Raw genomic sequence first — 18,715 nt, 5'->3', positions numbered from 1 at the left:
ATCTGTGTATTCTGTTTTAATGAGGGGACGGAGCGACACCGACAGCTTTTCCCCTTGGTCCTGCAAAGGCTTGAAGTCAGAGAGGGGGATGTTTCTTTAGATGACTCCAACTCTGACTCCTCTCTCCCTTCTCTCATTAATCTCGCCTACAGCTGCTCACGGAGCGGCCCTTTCGTTCCTCCTCTGTCCCCGGAGGACACTGCAGCAGCCGCTCGTTCCTCCCGCGGATCTGCCCAGATCGCCCCGCGCAGTCCCGAGTTCCACGCTGGTTCTTTCGCTGCCGCAACTACAACTCCCGTGGTTCCCCGCGCGAGGCGGGGGCGGGGCTGGAGGGGCGGTGCCCGCTCTCTGATTGGCTGCGGCGGGGGGTTTAAAGGCGGCGCGCGCGCCCAGCGCCATGTTGTGCAGCAGCGATCCAGGTGAGTGAGATGGCGGCTGCGGGGAGAGCGGGGCTGTTGGAACTGGGGAGCTGTGGACAGGCTGGAGGGCTCGGGAGGGTTTAGCGGGGGGGTTCGGGGGCTCCCGAAGGGCGGAGCGCGGCGATTGAAACCCTCTCGGGGTGGGGGAGAAAGGGGGGGCTCTCCCGGCGATGTGGCTTAAATGCGCAGGCGCGCCGGCCATGAGGGAACTGCAACCCCCATGAGGCTTTGCGCAGCGCCGCCATTCCTGCTGCAGCCACAGCGCCCCCTGCCGGCCCGGCGGACCGAGCGCAGGAAAGGGGGTAGTGGTGCCCCCCCCTTCGAGCCCCAGAGACCCCCAAAACTCATCACACAGAGACGCCAATGGGAGGGGGGCCAGAGGGTCCCCTAAAGTCCAGTAATGGGGTTCAGGGGGTCCTCCAGCTCCCAGGGAAGGGGTCTTATGGGTGCCCCCCGAAGTCTGGGGGGTCGATGTACCACATTCAGGTAATGGGGGCCCAGCGCCCCCAGTGTAGCCCAGTGACCTGCCACTGCTTCCCAGTATGGCCCAGTGATCCTCCAGTGAGCACCCAGGTACCTCCAGCATGGCCCAGTAACCTCCCAGTGTCCCCCCGTGTGTCCTGGTAATCCCCCACTAATAACCCAGTCCCTCCCAATGCCCTCCCAGCATCCCTCAATAACCCCTGAGTTCCTCCCAGTGCCCCCTGGTTCCCCCCAGTGTGTCCCAGTATCTCCCAGTAATCACCCAGAGCCCCCCAAAGCCCCCCAAGTGTCCCCAACATGTCCCCAGATGCCCTTGACCTTTCTGTGAGCGTGGGGGGATGGGGCTATTTTGGGGGTCAGAGGGTCCAGGGGGTCCTTCTGAGGGGAGATGGAGAATTGGGGACATCAGGGATGGGGTTTGGGGACAGTGGAATGGAGGGTGTCAAGGGGGTAACTGGGGCCGTGGGGAGGCCCTGGGGACACTGGAGACACGAGGGGGGTTCTTGGGGTGCCAAGTGGGAAATTGAGGACAGCAGGAGGGTCTTGGGGACACCAGGGGCATCTCAGGACTCACCTGCTTGTGGTGCTGCCCCTCCTGTCCCCACCAGGCCCCAGTAAGGACCCCCAAATGTCCCCTAACTCCCATTTTTCCTTTAATTCCCTTCCCCCACTCAGATCCCTTTGACCCCCCAATGCTCCCAAGACCCCTTTTAACTCCCCCAAATGCACCCAGAGGCCCCCAAAATGCCCCAAATTCCAATCAAACCCCTGGCAAAGAGGGATCACCCAGCACTCTGGGACAGGAACACAGTGGGCTGTGCTGGGGGCACTGGGCTGTACTGGGAGGGCACTGAGGGGGCACTGGGCTGTACTGGGAGAGCCCTCATCCCCAAAGCCCCTCCCCTGGGCATCCGTGCCAGGGTCTGGGAACCATGACGGGGTTGGATCAAGGGGTGCACTTGATGATCTGGGAGGTCTTTTCCAAGCCGGCTGATTCTGGGATTCTCTGGGTGCCATTGCCAGGGCAGCACATGCTGGAGGCTCTGTCCACAGGGGATAGATGTGTCTGTGCAGACAGGGAGACAAGGGCAGTCTGCAAAGAGGTGGGGTTAGAAAAGCAGGAGAAGTTGTGGGGTGGTTGTGGAAGGAGAAAGAAGCCCCCAGGCCAGTGCAAGCAGGCCCCCCTGGGCTTGCACATCATCTGCCCTCCCTGCAGGTTCCTGTGCTGGAGAGCAGGCCCTGAGGTGTCCCTGAGCAATGGCCCGGAGGTGAGCCCAGAGCTGTCCCTGAGGTGGCCCTGAGAAGAAGTGGAAGGCAGAGGTGGTGCTGAGGCAGGAGAGCCCCGTGCTGGGGAAGAGGCTGAGCTGGGAGTGCCCAGCAGGGAGAAGGTGCTGTGTCCATGCCCTGTGTGCCAGGTGAGCTGGGGCTTTGCTGCAGAGCTGCGGGCGCTGATTGGAGCGGCTGCAGCTGCTGAGCTGGTGGCCCCCAGGAACACAAAGTGTGCCCGGCCACGGAGCCTGCAGGGAGGGGCAGGGACAGGGTCAGGGCCACTGTCAGCCCGGGGCTGGCTGGGCAGACACAGCAGGTTTGGGTTCCCCCTGGGAGCTGCCGAGGGTGGAGGGCGGAGCGGGCGATGCCGGAGCTGGGGGACCCCGGCAGGCTGGAGGGGGGAGCACGGAGAGGGAGGAGCCCCGGGACCCCCGGGAGCCTGAAACGGGGGGAGCGGAGACGGGGAAGCCTGGAGAGTTGGGACCCCTGGGATCCCTGGGACAACAAGGTGGAGAACCTGGAGAGGGGAAATGTCTGGGAAGGCAGCACTCCAAAGGTGAGAGTCAGAGGAGAAGGGACCCTTGGGACCCCCAAATCTCCCAGCATCCCTAAGTGGGACCCCCAACATTCCAGAGAGAGGAGACCCTCCAAACCCCAGAGGGGAGAGACCAGACAGGGGGAACTCCTGGGAGAGTATTTTTGGCATGAATCTTCGTATTTTGGCTGAACCTTAAATTTTTCCATTGTGATGGAGGGGTGTCAATCTTGCTATTTTTGAGGCAGTTTATTTCCTGAATGTCAGTGGATTGGGTTTTTCTGGGCTGAATTTTGGTGTTTTGGAGGTTTTTATGCTCCCAGGATGCTGGGTGAGTTCTAGAGATGGACTTGGGCAGGACGAATTCCCAAGGCAACGCGCTCAGCCCTTGTTTCCCCCCAGCAGGATTTGTCCTTCCCAAAGCTTGGGCAGATGGAGGAGAAGGCTGCGAGGAAGACGAAAAAGCCACGGGCCCCCCAGGCAGGTGAGGAGGAAGTCAGTGCCCCTTTGGCCCTGTCCTGTGGTGGCTGTGGCAGCCGAGCATCACCCCCGGCTGCAGGACAACCCTGCTGGCACCGCCGTCCTACTGGGGCCGGATCTGGGGGATGTGCTTGGCCTTTCCTCTGGGCTGGAGGCAAATCCCCTGCCTGTCCTTCTTCCTTCCTGCCCCAGGCCCCGAGCTGAGGACGGAGAGCACGGAGGACAAATCCCCCCGGCAGAGCCTGGTGGGAGAGGCCGTTTTGAAGGGCTCCCCGGCGCAGGAAGGCAGCGGGGAGGAAAAGGCCCGGAGATGCCCCCGGAGGAGGGGCTGCAAAGCCAGCCCAGGGAGCTCTGAGGAGGAAAGACCCGTCCTGTGCCGGGAAGGCGGCCGGAGCTTGAGCCGGAGCTCCGAGCTGGTGGTCCCTGAGCAGCCTCCCAGCAGGGAGAAGCCCTTCAGGTGCTTGGAATGTGGGAAGAGCTTCAGGGACAGCTCCGACCTTCTCAGGCACCAGCACATCCACACTGGGGAACGGCCCTACACGTGTGGGGAATGTGGGAAGAGCTTCAGCCAGAGCTTCAGCCTCCGCACCCACCAGCACATCCACACTGGGGTGTGGCCCTACATGTGTGGGGAATGTGGGGAGAGCTTCAGGAGCAGCTCCCACCTCCGCACCCACCAGCGCATCCACACTGGCGAAGTGCCCTACTTGTGTAGGGAATGTGGGAAGAGGTTCAGGAACAGCTCTCACCTCCGTACCCACCAGCTCATCCACACTGGGGAACGGCCCTACAAGTGCTTGGAATGCGGGAAGAGGTTTAGGGGCAGCTCAGATCTCCTCGTGCATGAGCGGACACACACAGGGGAGAGGCCCTTCCGCTGCACCGACTGCGGGAAGGGCTTCAACCAGAACTCCACCCTCATCAGACACCGGCGCATCCACACCGGAGAGAGGCCCTACAAGTGTGGGGAGTGTGGGAAGAGCTTCACCCAGAGCTCCACACTTGACCAGACACCAACGGACCCACCAGTAAGAGAAGCCCCTCGAGTGCCCCGACTACGGGAAGAGCTTTGACTGCTGCTCCCACCCTGAATGACCCCCTGATGGTGAGGCAACCCTGTCACCCAGGGTGGGGTGACACGGGGGGAACACAGGGGGTCCCCATTCCTGATCCATCCCGGGGCCGTTTCTGCCTCCGCAAACTCGGCTCCACCCCTTGGGATCCTCCAACCCCTCCCAGTGCTCCCCAATAACTGGGACTGGGCAGAACTGGGAAGCTGCCCCCCAATAACCAGAACTGGGGCAAATGGGATCGTACTGGGAGCACCTGGGCCCCTGCTGGGGTCATACTGGGGTCTTACTGGGAATGACTGCAATGTTACTGGGAGTGTGTGAGAGGGACTGCAGCCATACTGGGGATGAGTGGGATCAAACTGGCTTCGTACTGGAAGTGTCTGGAAGTTCCTGGGATCATACTGGGGGTGACTGGACTCATACTGGGATCATACTGGGAGCAACTGGGACCATGCGGGGGGAAATGGCATCATCGAGGCAGGGACTGTAAGTACCTGGGGCCATCCTGGACTCAGACTGGGAGTCCCTGAGAGGGAAAGGAACCATCCTGGGGGGGCTGGGAGCAACTGGGACCACCTTGCGGGCAACTGGGATCCTATTGGGAGTGACTGGGAGTTACTGGGATCATAGTGGGAGTGACTGTAATGGACCAGGATCAAACTGGGAGCTACTGGAACTATGCATAGGGGAACTGGGAGCTAGTGGGGCAGTGCTGGAAGCCAACTGGGACCATTCTTGGAGCAACTGGGATCATGCTGGAAGCAACTGGGAGTAACTGGGAGTGACAGGGTGCATGCTGGAGGCAACTGGCATGAACTGGGAGTGACTGGGATCACACTGATGGGAACTGGGACCATCCTGGGGCAAGTGGAGGTCACTGGATGTGGTGGGTTTCTGTGGGTGGGTTTTGGTTGCGGGGGTCTCCAGGGGTGGCTGTCTCTGTAATGTCACCCTTGTCCTTGTGAAGTCACCAATGTCCCCAACATCACTGTGGTATCACAACTATCCCTTTGTTGTCACCATTCCCCTGCAAGGTCACTAGTCCTCAAAGATGTCATGGATGTCCCTGTGACGTCACTAGTGTCACCGATGATGTCATGGTGTCTCTGTGATGTCACCCTTGTCCTTGTGAAGTCACCGATATCCCCAATGATGTCACCAATGTCCACGTTATATCATGGCCGTCCCTTTGTTGTCACCAATGTCCCTGTGACATCTCGGCTTTCCCATTGCTGTAAGCAGTCCCCTGTGATGTCACTGGTCTCCAGTGATGTCACTGCTGTCCTGGTGATATCACCACTGTCCCCAGCAGTGCCACCATGTCCCTATGATGTGACCAATGTCCCTGTGATTTCAGCAGACCCCTGTGATGTCACCAATGTCCCTGTGACATCACTGCTGCCCCTTTGTTGTCACTCTGATGTCACTGGTCCCCAGTGATGTTTCTGCTGTTTCTATGATGTCACCACGGTCTCCTGTGATGTCACCAATAACCCTGTGACATCACGGCTGTCCCTTTGTTGTCAACAGTCCCCTGTGAGGTCACTGGTCCCTAGTGATGTCTCTGATGTCCCTGTGATGTCACCACTATCCCCTGTGAGGCCACCAATGTCACCGGTAATGTCACTGGTGTCTCTGTGATGTCACACCTGGCCTTCTGATGTCACTGATGTCCCCTGTCATGTCAGAGATGTCCCTGTTGATGTCACTGGTATCTCTGTAGTGTTATCACTGTCCCCTGTGATGTCACCACTGTTCCCTAAGATGTCACCAGTGTCACTGATGATGTCACTGGTGTCTCTGTGATATCACCCTGACCTTGTGCAGTCACTGATGTCCCCTGTGATGTCATCAATGTCCCTGCGACATCATGGCTTCCAATTACTGTCACCGGTCCCCTGTGATGTCACTGGTCCCCAATGATTTCACTACTTTCCCTTGTGATGTCACTCATGTCCCTGATGATGTCACTGATGTCTCTGTGATGTCACCCTTGTCGTTGTGAAGTCACTGATGTCCCCTGTGATGTAAATGGTCTCCTTGTGACATCTCGACTGTTCCTTTGTTTTCATCAGTCCCCTGTGATATCAGTGGTCCTTAAAGGTGTAATTTCTGTCCCTGTGATGTCATCACTGTCCCCAGTGACTTCAGCAATTTCCATGCCACTTGTGTCTCTATAATGTCAACCCTCTGCTTGTGAAGTCATCAATGTCCCTGTGACATCACGGCTGTCCCTTTGTTGTCAACAGTCCCATGTGATGTCACTGGTCCCCAGTGATGTCACCCATGTCCCTGTGATGTCACTGGTGTCTCTGTGATGTCACCTGTTTCATCCATGGCCTTGTGAAGTCTTCGATGTCCCCTTTGATATCAGAGATGTCCCCATTAATGTCACTGGTGTCTCTGTGGTGTCATCACTGTCCCCTGTGATGTCAACAATGTCCCCAATGATGTCACTGCTGTCTCTGTGATGTCACCACTGTGTCGAGCCATGGCACCATGTCCTTGTCATGTCACCAATGTCAGTGATGTCCCTTTGACATCACGACTGTCCCTTTGTTGTCAACATTTCCTTGTGATGTCACTGGTCCCCAGTGATGTCACTGCTGTCCCTATGATTTCACCACTGTGCCCACCGGTGGCATCATGTCCCTGTCCACCGATGTCCCCGTGACATCACGGCTGTCCCTTTCTTGTGACCAATCCCCTGAATTGTCACTGACCCCGATGATATCGCTCAAGTCTCCCTGATGTCACCACTGTCCCCTGTGATGTCAACAATGTCTCCGATGATGTCACTGGTGTCTCTGTCATGTCATACTTGTGCTTGTGAAGTCGCTGATGTCCCCTTTGATGTCACCATGTCCATGTGACATCACTGCTTTCCATTTGTTGTCAGCAATCCCCTGTGATGTCCCTGGTCCCCAGTGATGTCACCCATGTCACTGTGATGTCACCACTGTCCCCTGTGATGTCACCAATATCCTCGATGATGTCACTGTTATCTCTAATTTCACCCTGCCCTTGTGAAGTCACCAATGTCCTATTTGATGTCACTGATTTCCCTGTGACATCACAGCCATCCTTTTGTTGTCACCAGTCCCCTGTGATGTCACTGGTCCTCAATGATGTCACTGCTTTCTCTGTGGTGTCACCACTGTCTCCAGCAGTGACACCTCTTCCCCTTGATGTCACCAAAGTCCCTCTGATGTCACCATAGCCCTGTGACATCACTGTTATATCTGTTACATCACAACTATCCTTTCATTGTCACCAGTCACCAGTGATGTCACTGGTCTTTAAAGATATCACCGATGTCCCTGTGACATCGCGGCCTTCCCTTTATTGTCAACAGTTCCCTGTGATGTCACCAATATCCTTGATGATGTCACTACTTTCCCTGTGATGTCACCACTGTCCCCTGTGATGTCAGCAATGTCCCCGATCAAGTCACTGGTGTCTCTGTAATGCCAACCCTGTCCCTGTAAAGTCACCGATGTCCTTGTGACATCAGGGTTGTCCCTTGTTTTCAACACTCCCCTGGGATGTCTCTGGTCCCCAGTGATGTCATCGACATCCCTATGATGTTGACACTGCCCCCTGTGATGTCACCAGTGTCTTAGATGATGTCACTGTTGTCTCTGTGATGTCACCCCTGTTGTTGTTATGTCAGTGATGTCCCCTGAGACATCACGGCTGTCCCTTTGTTTGCAACAGTCCCCTGTGGTGTCACTGGTCCACAATGACATCACTGCTTTCTCTGTGATGTCACCAATGTCTTCTGTTATGTCACCATTGTACCCGATGATGTCACTGGTGTCTCTGCGATGTTACCCTGGTCCCCTGCGACTTCACTGATGTGCCTGTGACATCACAGCTGTGCCTTTTGTTCTCAGCAGTACCCTGTGATGTCACTGATGTCTCTGTGATTTCACCACTGTCTCCAGCGGTGGTTCCATGTCCCCGTGATGTCACTGATTTCTCTGTGACATCAGGGCTGTCCTTTTTTGTCACCAGTCCTCTGTGATGTCACTGGTCCTGAATGATGTCACCAATGTCCCTATGATTTCACCAGTGCCCTGTGATGTCACTGGTCTCCAGTGATGTCACTGCTGTCCCCAGGGGTGGCACCATGTCCTTGTGATGGCACCAGACCCCTTTGATGTCAGTGATATCCCTGTGACATCACAGCTGTCCCTTACTTATCACCAGTCTTGTGGGATGTCACTGGTCCCCAGTGATATCACCCATGTCTGTCTCATGTCACCACTGCCCCCTGTGGTGTCACCAATGTCCCTGATGATGTCGCTGCTGTCTCTGTGATGTCACCCCTGTCCTTAAGAAGTCACCAATGTCCCCAGTGATGTCATCAATCTCCCTGTGACATCGCTGCTGTCCCTTTGTTTTCACCATTGCTCTGTAATTTCACTGTTCCCCAATGATTTCACTGGTGTCCCTGTGATGTCCCCAGTGTCCCCTGTGATGTCAGCAATGTCCCAGATGATGTCCCTAGTGTCTCTGTGATGTCACCCCTGTCCTTGTGAAGTCACTGATGTCTCCTGTGATGTCACCCATGTCCCTGTGACAACAGGGCTTAGCCTTTGTTCTCATCAGTCCCCTGTGATGTCACTGGTCCCCACTGATATCACTGCGGTCCCTCTTATGCCACCACTGACGTCAGCGGTGGCCCCTTGTCCCTGTGATTTCTCCAATGTCCCTGTAATGCCACCAGTCCTTTGTGGTGTCACCAGTCTCCTGTGATGTCACCGTTGGCCCTTGTGATGTCAGCAATGTCCCCAATGATATAAATGGTGTCTCTGTGATGTCACCCCTCCCCTTGTGAAGTCACCTACATCCCATGTGATGTCACCGATGTCCCTGTGACATCACAGATGTCCCTTTGTTGTCACCTGTCACCTGTAACCTCACTGGTCCCAAGTGATGTCACTGCTACCCCTATGATTTCACCACTGTGCCCACTGGTGTCATCATGTCCCTATGATGTGACCGATGTCCCTACGATGTCACCAGATCCCTGTGATTTCATCGATGTCCCTGCGACATCACGCCTGTCCCTTTCTTGTGACCAGTCCCCTTTGATGTCGCTGACCCCACTGGTCCTCAGTGATGTCATTTATGCCACTGTGAGGTCACCACTGTCCCCTGTTATGTCATCAATATCCTCAATGATGTTATTGTTGCCTCTGTAATTTCACCCCTGTTAATTTCACCCCCTTGTGAAGTCACCAATGTCCTATTTGATGTCACTTATTTCCCTGCGACATCACAGATATTCCTTCATTATCATCAGTCCACTGTGATGTCACTAGTCTCCAGTGAGGTCACTGCTTTCCCTGTGGTGTCATCACTGTCCCCAGCAGTGGCACCAATGTCCCTGCGATGTCACCGATGTCCCTCTGATGTCACCAGATCCCTGTGACATAACTGTTATGTCTGTGACATCACAGCTATGGTGACATTGTCACCAATCACCTGTGATGTCACTTGTCTTTAATGATGTCACTGCTGTCTCTGTGATGTAACCACCGTCCCCTGTGATGGCATCAATGTCCCTTGACATCATGGCCTTCCCTTTCTTGTCACCAGTCCACTGTGATATCACTGGTCCCCAGTGATGTCACTGCTGTCCCATGTGATGTCACCACTGTCCCCTGTGGTGTCACCAGTGTCCTAGATGATGTCACTGTTGTCTCTGTGATGTCACCCGTGTTGTTATGGCACCGATGTCCCCTGAGACATCACGGCTCTCCCTTTGTTTTCAACAGTCCCCTGTGATGTCACTGGTCCACAATGACATCACTGTTTTCCCTGTGATGTCACCAATGCCTTCTGTTATGTCACCATTGTACCCGATGATGTCACTGGTGTCTCTATGATGTTACCCCGGTCCCCTGTGACTTCACAGATGTTCCTGTGACATCACAAATGTCCCTTTGTTGTCATCAGTACTCTGTGATGTCAGTGGTCCCAAATGGTGTCACTACTGTCCCTGTGATTTCACTCTTGTCCCCAGCAGTTCCCAGTGACATCACGACTGTCCCTTTGTTTTCACCAGTCACCTGTGATGTCACTGGTCCTCAGTGATGTCACCCATGTCCCTGTGATGTCACCAGACCCCATTGATTTCACTGATGTCCTTGTGACATCACGACTGTCCCCTTGTTTTAACCAGCCCCCTGTGATGTCACTGGTCTCCAATGATGTCACTGCTGTCCCTCTGGTGTCACCACTGTGCCCAACTGTGGTGTCTTGTCTCCATGATGTCACTGATATTCTTGTGATGTCACCAGACCCCTTTGATGTCACTGATGTCCCTGTTGTATATCATGGTTGTCCCTTTGTTGTCACAAGTCCCCTGTGTCACTGGTACCCAGTACCTGATGTCACTGGTACCCAGTGATGTCACCCATGTCCCTTGTGATGTCACCACTGTCCCCTGTGATGTCACCATTGTCCTTGATGATATCACTGGTGTCACTGTGATGTCACCCCTGTCCTTCTGAAATCACCGATGTCCCCTGTGATGTCACTGATTTCCCTGTAATACCACGCCCGTCCCCTTGTTTTTAACAGTCCTCTGTGATGTCACCGGTACCAAGTGATGTCACCCATGTCCCTGGGATGTCACCGCTGTCCTCTGTGATGTCACCAATATCACCAATGATGTCACTGATATCCCTTTGATGTCAGTCATGTACTTGTGATGTCACTGATGTCCCTGTGACATCACAACTGTCTCTTTGTTTTCACCACTCCCCTGTGATGACACTCGTCCCCAGTGATGTCACCAATGTCATTTTCATTAGGGTTAGGGTTAGGGTTTAGGGTTTGGCTTAGAATAAGGGTTTAGGGTTAGGCTTAGGCTTAGCCATAGGCTTAGGTTTTAGGGTTAGGGTTAGGGGTTAGAGTTTAGGGTTTGGGTTTGGGTTAGGCTTAGGGGGTTAGAGTTTAGGGTTAGGCTTAAGTTTATATTTACGCTTAGGTTTTAGGGTTACGGGTTAGGGGTTAGGACTTAGGGGTTAGGCTTAGGTTAGGGTTTGGTTTTAGGTAATGTTTGGGTTAGAATAAAGGATAGGATTAGGGTTAGGGTTTAGGGTTAGAATTTAGGATTAGGGTTAGGGTTTAGGTAACTTTATGGTTAGAGTAAGGGATAGGGTTTCAATTAGGGTTAGGGTTAGGGTAAGAGTTAGGGTTAGGGTTAGCGTTGTATGAGGCAGAAACATCCCCTCTCTCTTGCCCTTCTCGGTGTGTGGGGCGAAAATCGCCCTTGTCAGGGAGCCCCTGCAGGCTCTGCCCCTCCGGTGATCCAACAGCGGCCCCTGCTGACCGGGATTGGAATTGCGCCAAAAGGTGAGGAATACCGGACTGTTTCCTTTTTTTTTTTGAGGGGGATTTTTGGTACAGGATTCTTTGGTTGTTTTTGTGTTCTTTCTTTGTTCTGCGAATACACATATATCCTTAAGGAAGGGGCTGTTATTTTTGCTTTCTCCATAATTCCTCCCCATTCTTGGACACTCTAAATTTTGGATTTTCAATTGCTTAGAAGGAGGAGTTTGGCCTTCTTTATAAGTAGCCCTCCTTAGCCAAACACTTTTGTCTCATTAAACTGGAAGAGGTAAAAAGTCATGCTTTGTTTACAGCCCAGAGATCTTCCAGGCTCTTCCCATTTGCCTCTGCTCCTCTCAGAGAACTTGTGTGGGCACCTTCCCTGCCTGCACCAGACAATTTCACAAAACTGGGAGCGAGGGTATTTCATGGAGAAGGACCTGGGGGTGTTTTGAGGCCTCTCCAAGCAAATGTTTCCTTCAGGAGAGCTAAAACCAGGACAGTGGGGGGAACAGCAGAAACGCAACTCCTCCAGCAATGGCAGTGCCTCCAGGAATTCCCAGCACATGCCCACAGATCCTCCCAGAGGGGTGAGGCAGACATGAAGGTTGGACGGGAATGCCCTGTTTGGGATAACTTAGGAGATGGCTGCATCCCCTCTCCCTTACCCAGAGGCTGGAGATGCTGCTGTCTGGGAGCAGGAGGTGCCTGTGTGGGGGTTCAGCACCGCTGGCTTGGTGCAAGTACAAGAAGCGTTTGGACGATACTCCCGGGCACATGGTGTGACTCTGGGGGATGGTCCAGGGAAGGCTCAGGAGTTGGACTCGATGATCCTTCGGGGTCCCTTGCAACTTGGACTACTGGGTGTGATTCTGTGAAGTTCCCCAGGGCTGTGTGTGAGCAGAGAGCAGGGGCTGAGCAAAGCAGAGCAGGGCAATGGCAGCACAACCCTTGAGCACTACCCCAAGCGGGCTGAGCCCAAAGGGCAGCTGGGGGTGGGGTTGGTCCCACTCAGGTTAGGGGGCAGAGACACGGGGACAGCAGGGAGTGCAGGGCAGGGAGAGCATCAGAGGGAACTGATGGGCATGGGGATGTCTCCAGGCTGGGCTCTCCCAGTGCTCAGTGGCCCCATTTTCCAGGATGAGGGTGCTGATGGGGGCAGACGACAAGAGGAGCAAGATGAGGACACAGTGCAGGATTCAGATCCAGAGGCTGACCCTGGAAGAAGGGTGGATCACAATGTGGACAGAAACATATCCAGGAGGAAAGAAGAGTAGAAAGGGCTCACAAGTTATCACTTGCCTCTGACAGGAAATATTGTCTTAGTAGAGGGGTTGCTTTCTGTTAGAGAAATGGAGAGCTCATGATTCTTGGTGTCCTCTACAGGGATCATCCCAGACTGAACTCCTCCCTCAGCTCCCATCTTGATCCTTTAGATGAATGTGGAACCAACCAGCTCATGCAAATCTGCCCAACTGGTTGACATGGGCTCTTAGAAAAAGAGGAGAGAAGGTGTAATGGGGAGAGGAAACAGTGAGCAGGATATGCCATTCCAGCCCAGTGAGATCCCAGATGATGAACCTCCTCATGTCCTACTGGTGGCAGCTGGGAAGCCTTGGCCCTGATGCTGAGGGTCACTGAATGTGTGAGGAGGGAATCCTTCACCATTGGTGGCTGTGCCTGCCTGGGAGTTGGACCAGCTGCCTGGGAGGAGAGAGGCACAGGCTGAGAGCCTGCAGCCCCCCCAGGTGCTGCACACACTGGGACACTGTGGGGATCCCAGATCCACCATCTGTCATCTGTGAGGATCAAGAAATGAATTCCCTGCCCAGCTGTGCCTCTGGAGAGAGTTCAGCCCCATGCCCCTTACACATTCCCATTACTGAGGATTTACTAGACAAGAATTTTCCCACCCATGTGTCTCCATCCCACATCTCCTTTTTCCCCTGTTTGACACCACCCCAAACCCAGTTTTTGTGTGGTTTGTGGTTCCAGGTGGATGGCTCTGATGCCTAAAGCATTTCAGCACCTCCCAGGTGTTACACTCTGCCCTGAACCCATTGGGAAGTGTTGAAAATCACCCCTTTTGTTCGGAGTCCCATGGGGGCTGAAGGAAGCAATCATCCTCCTGCCTCCCCCAAAGCTGCTCTGCCCATCACTGCTGCACGCCTGATCCACACAGCCTGTGCCCTGCCCTGTGCCCAGGACACGCCCTGTCCTGCCCCTTTCAGCAGCACTCCAGTGCTCCTCCCTCCTAGACATATTTTGTCCACATTGTGACCCACCCTTCTTCCAGGGTCAGCCATTCCCCTCTGGATCTGGATCCTGTGCTGTGTCCTCACAGTGCTCAAGGGCTGTGCTGCCATTGCCCTGCTCTGCTTTGCTCAGCCCCTGCTCTCTCCTCACACACAGCCCTGTAGAACTTCACAGAATCACCCCCAGCATTCCAGGTTGGAAGGGACCCACAAGGATCATCGAGGAATCCTGGTCCAAAAATCCCCCTCACAAAAAGGAACTAGTCCAGTATTCCTCGCTTTTTGTTGCAATTCCAATCCCGGTCAGCAGGGGCCGCTGTTGGATCACCGGAGGGGCAGAGCCTGCAGGGGCTCCCTGACAAGGGCGATTTTCGCCCCACACACCGAGAAGGGCAAGAGAAAGGGGATGTTTCTGCCTCATCCAAGGAGAAGGGACAGGTGAAATGCCCCCAAGAGCAGCTCTCTGTTTCCAGGAGTTTTAACCAAAACCTGCTGCACGGGGCTCCTGTGGAGACATCAAACCCAGCCCACGTGGGAATATGCAGAGCTCTTTTTTTCTAGAACTTTAACATTATGACAATTTTGATGCAGGAACAGATGTGACCCTGTGACCTCACATGGTATTTTAATGCTCCAATGGCATGGGCCTTTCTGGGTGCAGCCAGGGCTAAAAATTACTTCTGGCTGGGATTTAGGTTTGGAAAGAAAATGCAAGGAGAGAATGGAGGGGCAGTAAACCAGTATGAATCCAAAGGTTTGATGGTCTGGTGGACATCTCAACTGAGTTCCGGTCGCAGACGTCTCTCCCCCACCCCCTTGTACCTTCACAGTCCCTTCATGTCTCCCCAGCCACCCCTTTGTATCTCCAGGGCTGTCACTGGGCAGCTCAGCCCCATCCGGGGAGGGACTGTGGGAGGTAGAGGTGCAGTGTTACCCTGCCAAGCCAAGTGCTGGTAATCCCCCACCAGAGTGGCCTCAAAACACCCCCAGGTCCTTCTCTATGAGATACCCCCACTCCCAGTTTTGTGAAATCATCTGGTGCAGGCAGGGAAGGTGTCCACACGAGTTCTCTGAGAGAGGCAGAGGCAAATGGGAAGAGCCTGGAAGATCTCTGGGCTGTAAAGAAAACATGAATTTTGCACCTCTCTCAGTTTAATGAAACACAAGCGTTTTCCTAAGGAGGATGAGTCAGAAAGAAGACCAAACTCCTCCCTCTAAGCCATTGTAAATCCAAAGTTAAGAAGCTCCAAATATGGGGAGCAAAGAAAAAATAACAGCCCTCTATTAAAGGATATTTGTGTATTGTCATACACCCCCTCCTGGGGCAGGACTGCATTCTGACAGTGTGGGGCACTGGATCGTTGGTATTCAGGGGGTTTTCCGGAAGGGAGAATACAGACCATGGCAGGGGGCAAAACTTACATGGGTTGTGCTGCTCTGTGGAGTTTGAGGCGTTGATTCTTTGGTTGCTGGGGCCATTCTGGAATGGAGAGGATGGGCCGTGACATCACAAAGGGGACAAGGGAACACTGGTAGGGCTGCACTCTGCGGGTTTGGGGCATTGGTTCTTTGGTTGCCAGTGTGGATAACTGAATAGAGAGGACAGGCTGTGACATCACAAAGAGTCCCATGGTACATGGGTTGGGCTGCACTGGGACATTGTGAGGTGTGGTTTCTTTGTTTTCCAGGGGCCATTCTGAAATGGAGGGAGTAGGCTGTGATATCACAGAGGGACCCACGGCACACAGGTGGGGCTGAACTCTGGGGATGTGGGGCCTTGGCTCTTTGTTTTCTAGGCACCATTCCAGAATAGAGAGGATAGGCTGGGACATCACAAAGGGGCCCATAGCACAGAGGTGAGGCTGCAAAGCGGGGCAGTGGGATGTGTGTATTCCAGGGGCCTTTCCAAATCGGAGAGGATAGGCCATGACATCACAAAGAAGCCCATGGCAGGCAGGGGGGGCTGCATTCTGACAATGTGGGGCATCGGTTCTTTCGTTGCCAGAGGTTATTCTGGAATGGAGAGGATAGACTATGACATCACAAAGGGGTGCAAGTTAAATGGGTAGAGCTGCTCTGTGGGGTACGAGGTGCTGGGTCTTTGTTTGTCAGGGGCCATTCTGGAATGGAGACAATAGGCCGTGACATCACAAAGGGGCCCATTGCACACGGGTGGGGCTGCCATGTGGGTGTATAGGTCATTGTCTCTTTGGTTGTCAGGGACCATTCCAGAATGGAGAGTGACATCACAAAGGGGCCCATGGCAACATGGGAGGGATAGCATGGCTGTCCCTATGACATTTTTCGGCTCTGCTCCTCTGGGAATACAGAAGGCCAGTGCAAAAAAATCACAGAGGCAAAGGCACATACTGTGGATCCCCTCAGAGTGCAACATTCTGACCAAATTTTCCATCTCAGGTTCTTTAACACTGACCTCTTACTGCAAGGATCTCCTTGCCATTCAATCTGTACTTGTAAGTTTGAGCACCACTGGGAAAAAAAAAAAAAAAACAAATGACAAGGGATGTGCTTGGATTCACCAAAAAACACAGCCTATCAGAGGTAACATCTGATTGGGACTGGCAGGAAAATGCTCACCTTGCTCGTCTGCCCCCCGGTGTCGATAGCCTGCCCCACCGCTCTCATCCCACCTCCAAAGAAAGAACACAAAGACACTCACAGAACTACCTCTAACAAGAAGTGTCTGTCAGACCTACAAAGACAGAGGCACAAGATTCCTCCGTGGGGAAGATTCCCTGCTCTGCCCTGCACACCCCAGTGCTGCGGCCAAAACTCAGCCTCTCTGCTTCCCTCTCCTAAGGGACTCGTACCTGTACCCAGCTCTCGTGCCCTCTCTGGCTCAGAGCCCTCGACTTGTCTTACAGAGAGCTGGGCATGTCATTCCACCTTCCAAAAGCAGGTCCCTTTGGCTGGCTCAGGGGTTCCTGCAGTCACTGGTTTATTCTCTTCGTCACCTCCAAGAAAGGAAACCCAAAGCAATGCACGGCTTCAGCTGCACATGGGCCAAACCCCAACAATTCCACCACTCACTGTCTCCAAAGTGCACCGAGGTCCTCGAGTCCCCGGCGGCCACCAAAGTCGGAGCCTGCAGCTCTCACTGCATGGCACACCTTGGGTAGGGACAGAAAATATTCTGTGGCATTTCTGAAAGTTCCCTGGACCCCTGTTCCTCCTTGCTGCCTCCACGACTCACCTGGAATGTTCAGCTCTTCACAGAGGCTACCGGGACGGCACATCCAAAGAGAGGAGGGTGTTGTGCTCTGGATTAAGCTGTGAACTGCCCAGAGCATTTGCATTTTTTATTTAAGACTTTTTAAAAGCTTTTGCTTTTTTATAACCTCTAATTAGAGTCCGGAGACAGAGTCACACACTCTTCTCTAAGAGAAATTCTTTTTAATGTAGTGATAAAGATACGATATTTTGCCAAAAGGCTTTTATAATGGCCAGTCTTCGTGAGTGAAAAAAAAAAAGGCTTTTACAGGAGTAAAATACAACCAAGGAAAAAGCATTTCACTGAAACATTCAGCACAAAGAGCCATTCCACAGGAAACACCCACTAAAACAATCCATATACCAGCTTTAGTCAAACACAGTTCATTGCTTTTAAGTTACCCACAAGAGAAGGAAAAGAGTAAAAGAAAACAGACTAAAAGAAATAAAGAAAGAGAGAAGGAGAAAGGGGAGAAAAAATGGTTGCTGATGAGTCAATGATTCACATGGTACCAGTTGGAGAGGAAGAAGAGACAGGAAGAGGAGAGGATGTCCTCTAGGCTGATGTTTTATTCCCTTTGGAGTGAGTGCAGCCTCCGAGGGTTGAGCCCTGTCTGGCTGGGCTGGGCCTGTCCTGGAGAGACTCAGGCCTGGCTGGGCTGCCCCAGGTAGACGTTGCAGGAAGAAGAGCCCAGGCCGCCTGTGTCTGCTGTCCCTGGGGCTCAGCCTGTGTCCCATTCCTGCCCAGGGGCTGAGCCCACCTCTGCCTCGGGGCCTTGGGCAAAGGGCTGGCGAGGGAGAGGCCCAGGAGCCTTGGGGCCTGCCCAGCTTTCCTCCTCCCTGGGGGCTCCTGTAAAGTAAACAGGCCAAGTAAACAGGGACCCGAGAGACAGGAAAGGAGAGGAGTGAACTAAGCCCTCAGTGAAACCCCCACTCACACAGGTGTGTTTTACGAGGTTGTCTTACCCACCCCAGGATAACAGAATTACCCCCAGCAGAGGCTGCAGGCTCACAAAGAGAGCGGCAGCTCCACAGAAGGCAACGTTGTCCTTCCTGTGAAGCTTGAGAACCCCCAGCATGAGCCACCTGCATTTTTATCCACTTAGCCGGTGACGTCTCCCTGGGCCGGTGTGGCAGCACCGCCCAGCCAGAGGCCCTCGGTCCCTGCCCCGTTCTGTGAGTGCCCCCCTTCAGCCATGCGGGAGAACGTGGGGATTCCCCTCGCACTTGCGCTTTTTCACTCAAGGGCTCTGATCTATTTGGGTCTGGGGGCTTTACTTCATCCTCTCCTCTTTGGTTCCTCTTTCAAAAACCCTCTACAGACAACCAGCCAATCAAAGAACACCAATTAAAATAGTTTATACAAGAAACTCTCTCTCCAAGGACGAAGCTCCCGTTTATCAGTGAACTTGGCAGGCCAAGAACAAAACTTTTGCAGGTGGCTGGACCAAACACAGACCAAAAGATATCAACAATCCCTGATACACCTGCCCTGATTTCTGTGTTGAAGATGCTTCTTCAGCCCTTCTCTGGAGCTGCAGGGGCAGTGCCTGTGTGCAGAGTTGGAGGGAAGAGACTCCCAGCACAGCAGCACAGCCAGGGACAAGGGCACTTGTTCTTCCA

At 53.8% G+C, this 18,715-nt stretch overlaps 1 protein-coding gene across 4 annotated transcripts; it reads left to right on the top strand.

Annotated features, from left to right (window-relative positions):
• Positions 1–1,619: 1,619 nt before the first annotated feature.
• LOC126652251 (gastrula zinc finger protein XlCGF7.1-like) lies at positions 1,620–18,690 on the top strand. Of its 4 annotated transcripts, XR_007631915.1 has the most exons (5): positions 1,621–2,146; positions 2,194–2,317; positions 3,112–3,190; positions 3,379–4,745; positions 15,550–18,690. XR_007631915.1 is itself a non-coding variant. In XM_050338922.1 (3 exons), exons 2-3 carry the CDS (start codon positions 3,139–3,141, stop codon positions 4,257–4,259), a joined length of 933 nt encoding a protein of 310 aa, XP_050194879.1. In that variant the 5' UTR covers positions 1,621–2,317; positions 3,112–3,138; the 3' UTR covers positions 4,260–5,137. The 4 variants fall into 4 exon arrangements, 1 of the variants encoding a protein (XP_050194879.1); XR_007631914.1 differs by having other exon boundaries at positions 1,620–2,317; positions 3,109–3,190; XR_007631913.1 differs by having other exon boundaries at positions 1,621–2,317.
• Positions 18,691–18,715: the final 25 nt, after the last annotated feature.

The sequence above is a fragment of the Myiozetetes cayanensis genome, unplaced genomic scaffold (assembly GCF_022539395.1).
Source record: "Myiozetetes cayanensis isolate MyiCay16 unplaced genomic scaffold, myiCay2020 scf722, whole genome shotgun sequence".
In the NCBI taxonomy this organism is placed as follows: Eukaryota; Metazoa; Chordata; class Aves; order Passeriformes; family Tyrannidae; genus Myiozetetes; species Myiozetetes cayanensis.
The sequence above is the reverse complement of the archived record's forward strand: the minus strand, read 5'-3'. Positions and strand labels throughout refer to the sequence as shown.

Excerpts from the sequence above, each read along its gene's own strand:
- LOC126652251 (XM_050338922.1), top strand. The coding sequence starts at position 3,139 with ATGGAGGAGAAGGCTGCGAGGAAGACGAAAAAGCCACGGGCCCCCCAG. Across the intron at positions 3,191-3,378 it reads GCCACGGGCCCCCCAGGCAG|GCCCCGAGCTGAGGACGGAG; the intron begins GTGAGGAGGAAG and ends TTCCTGCCCCAG.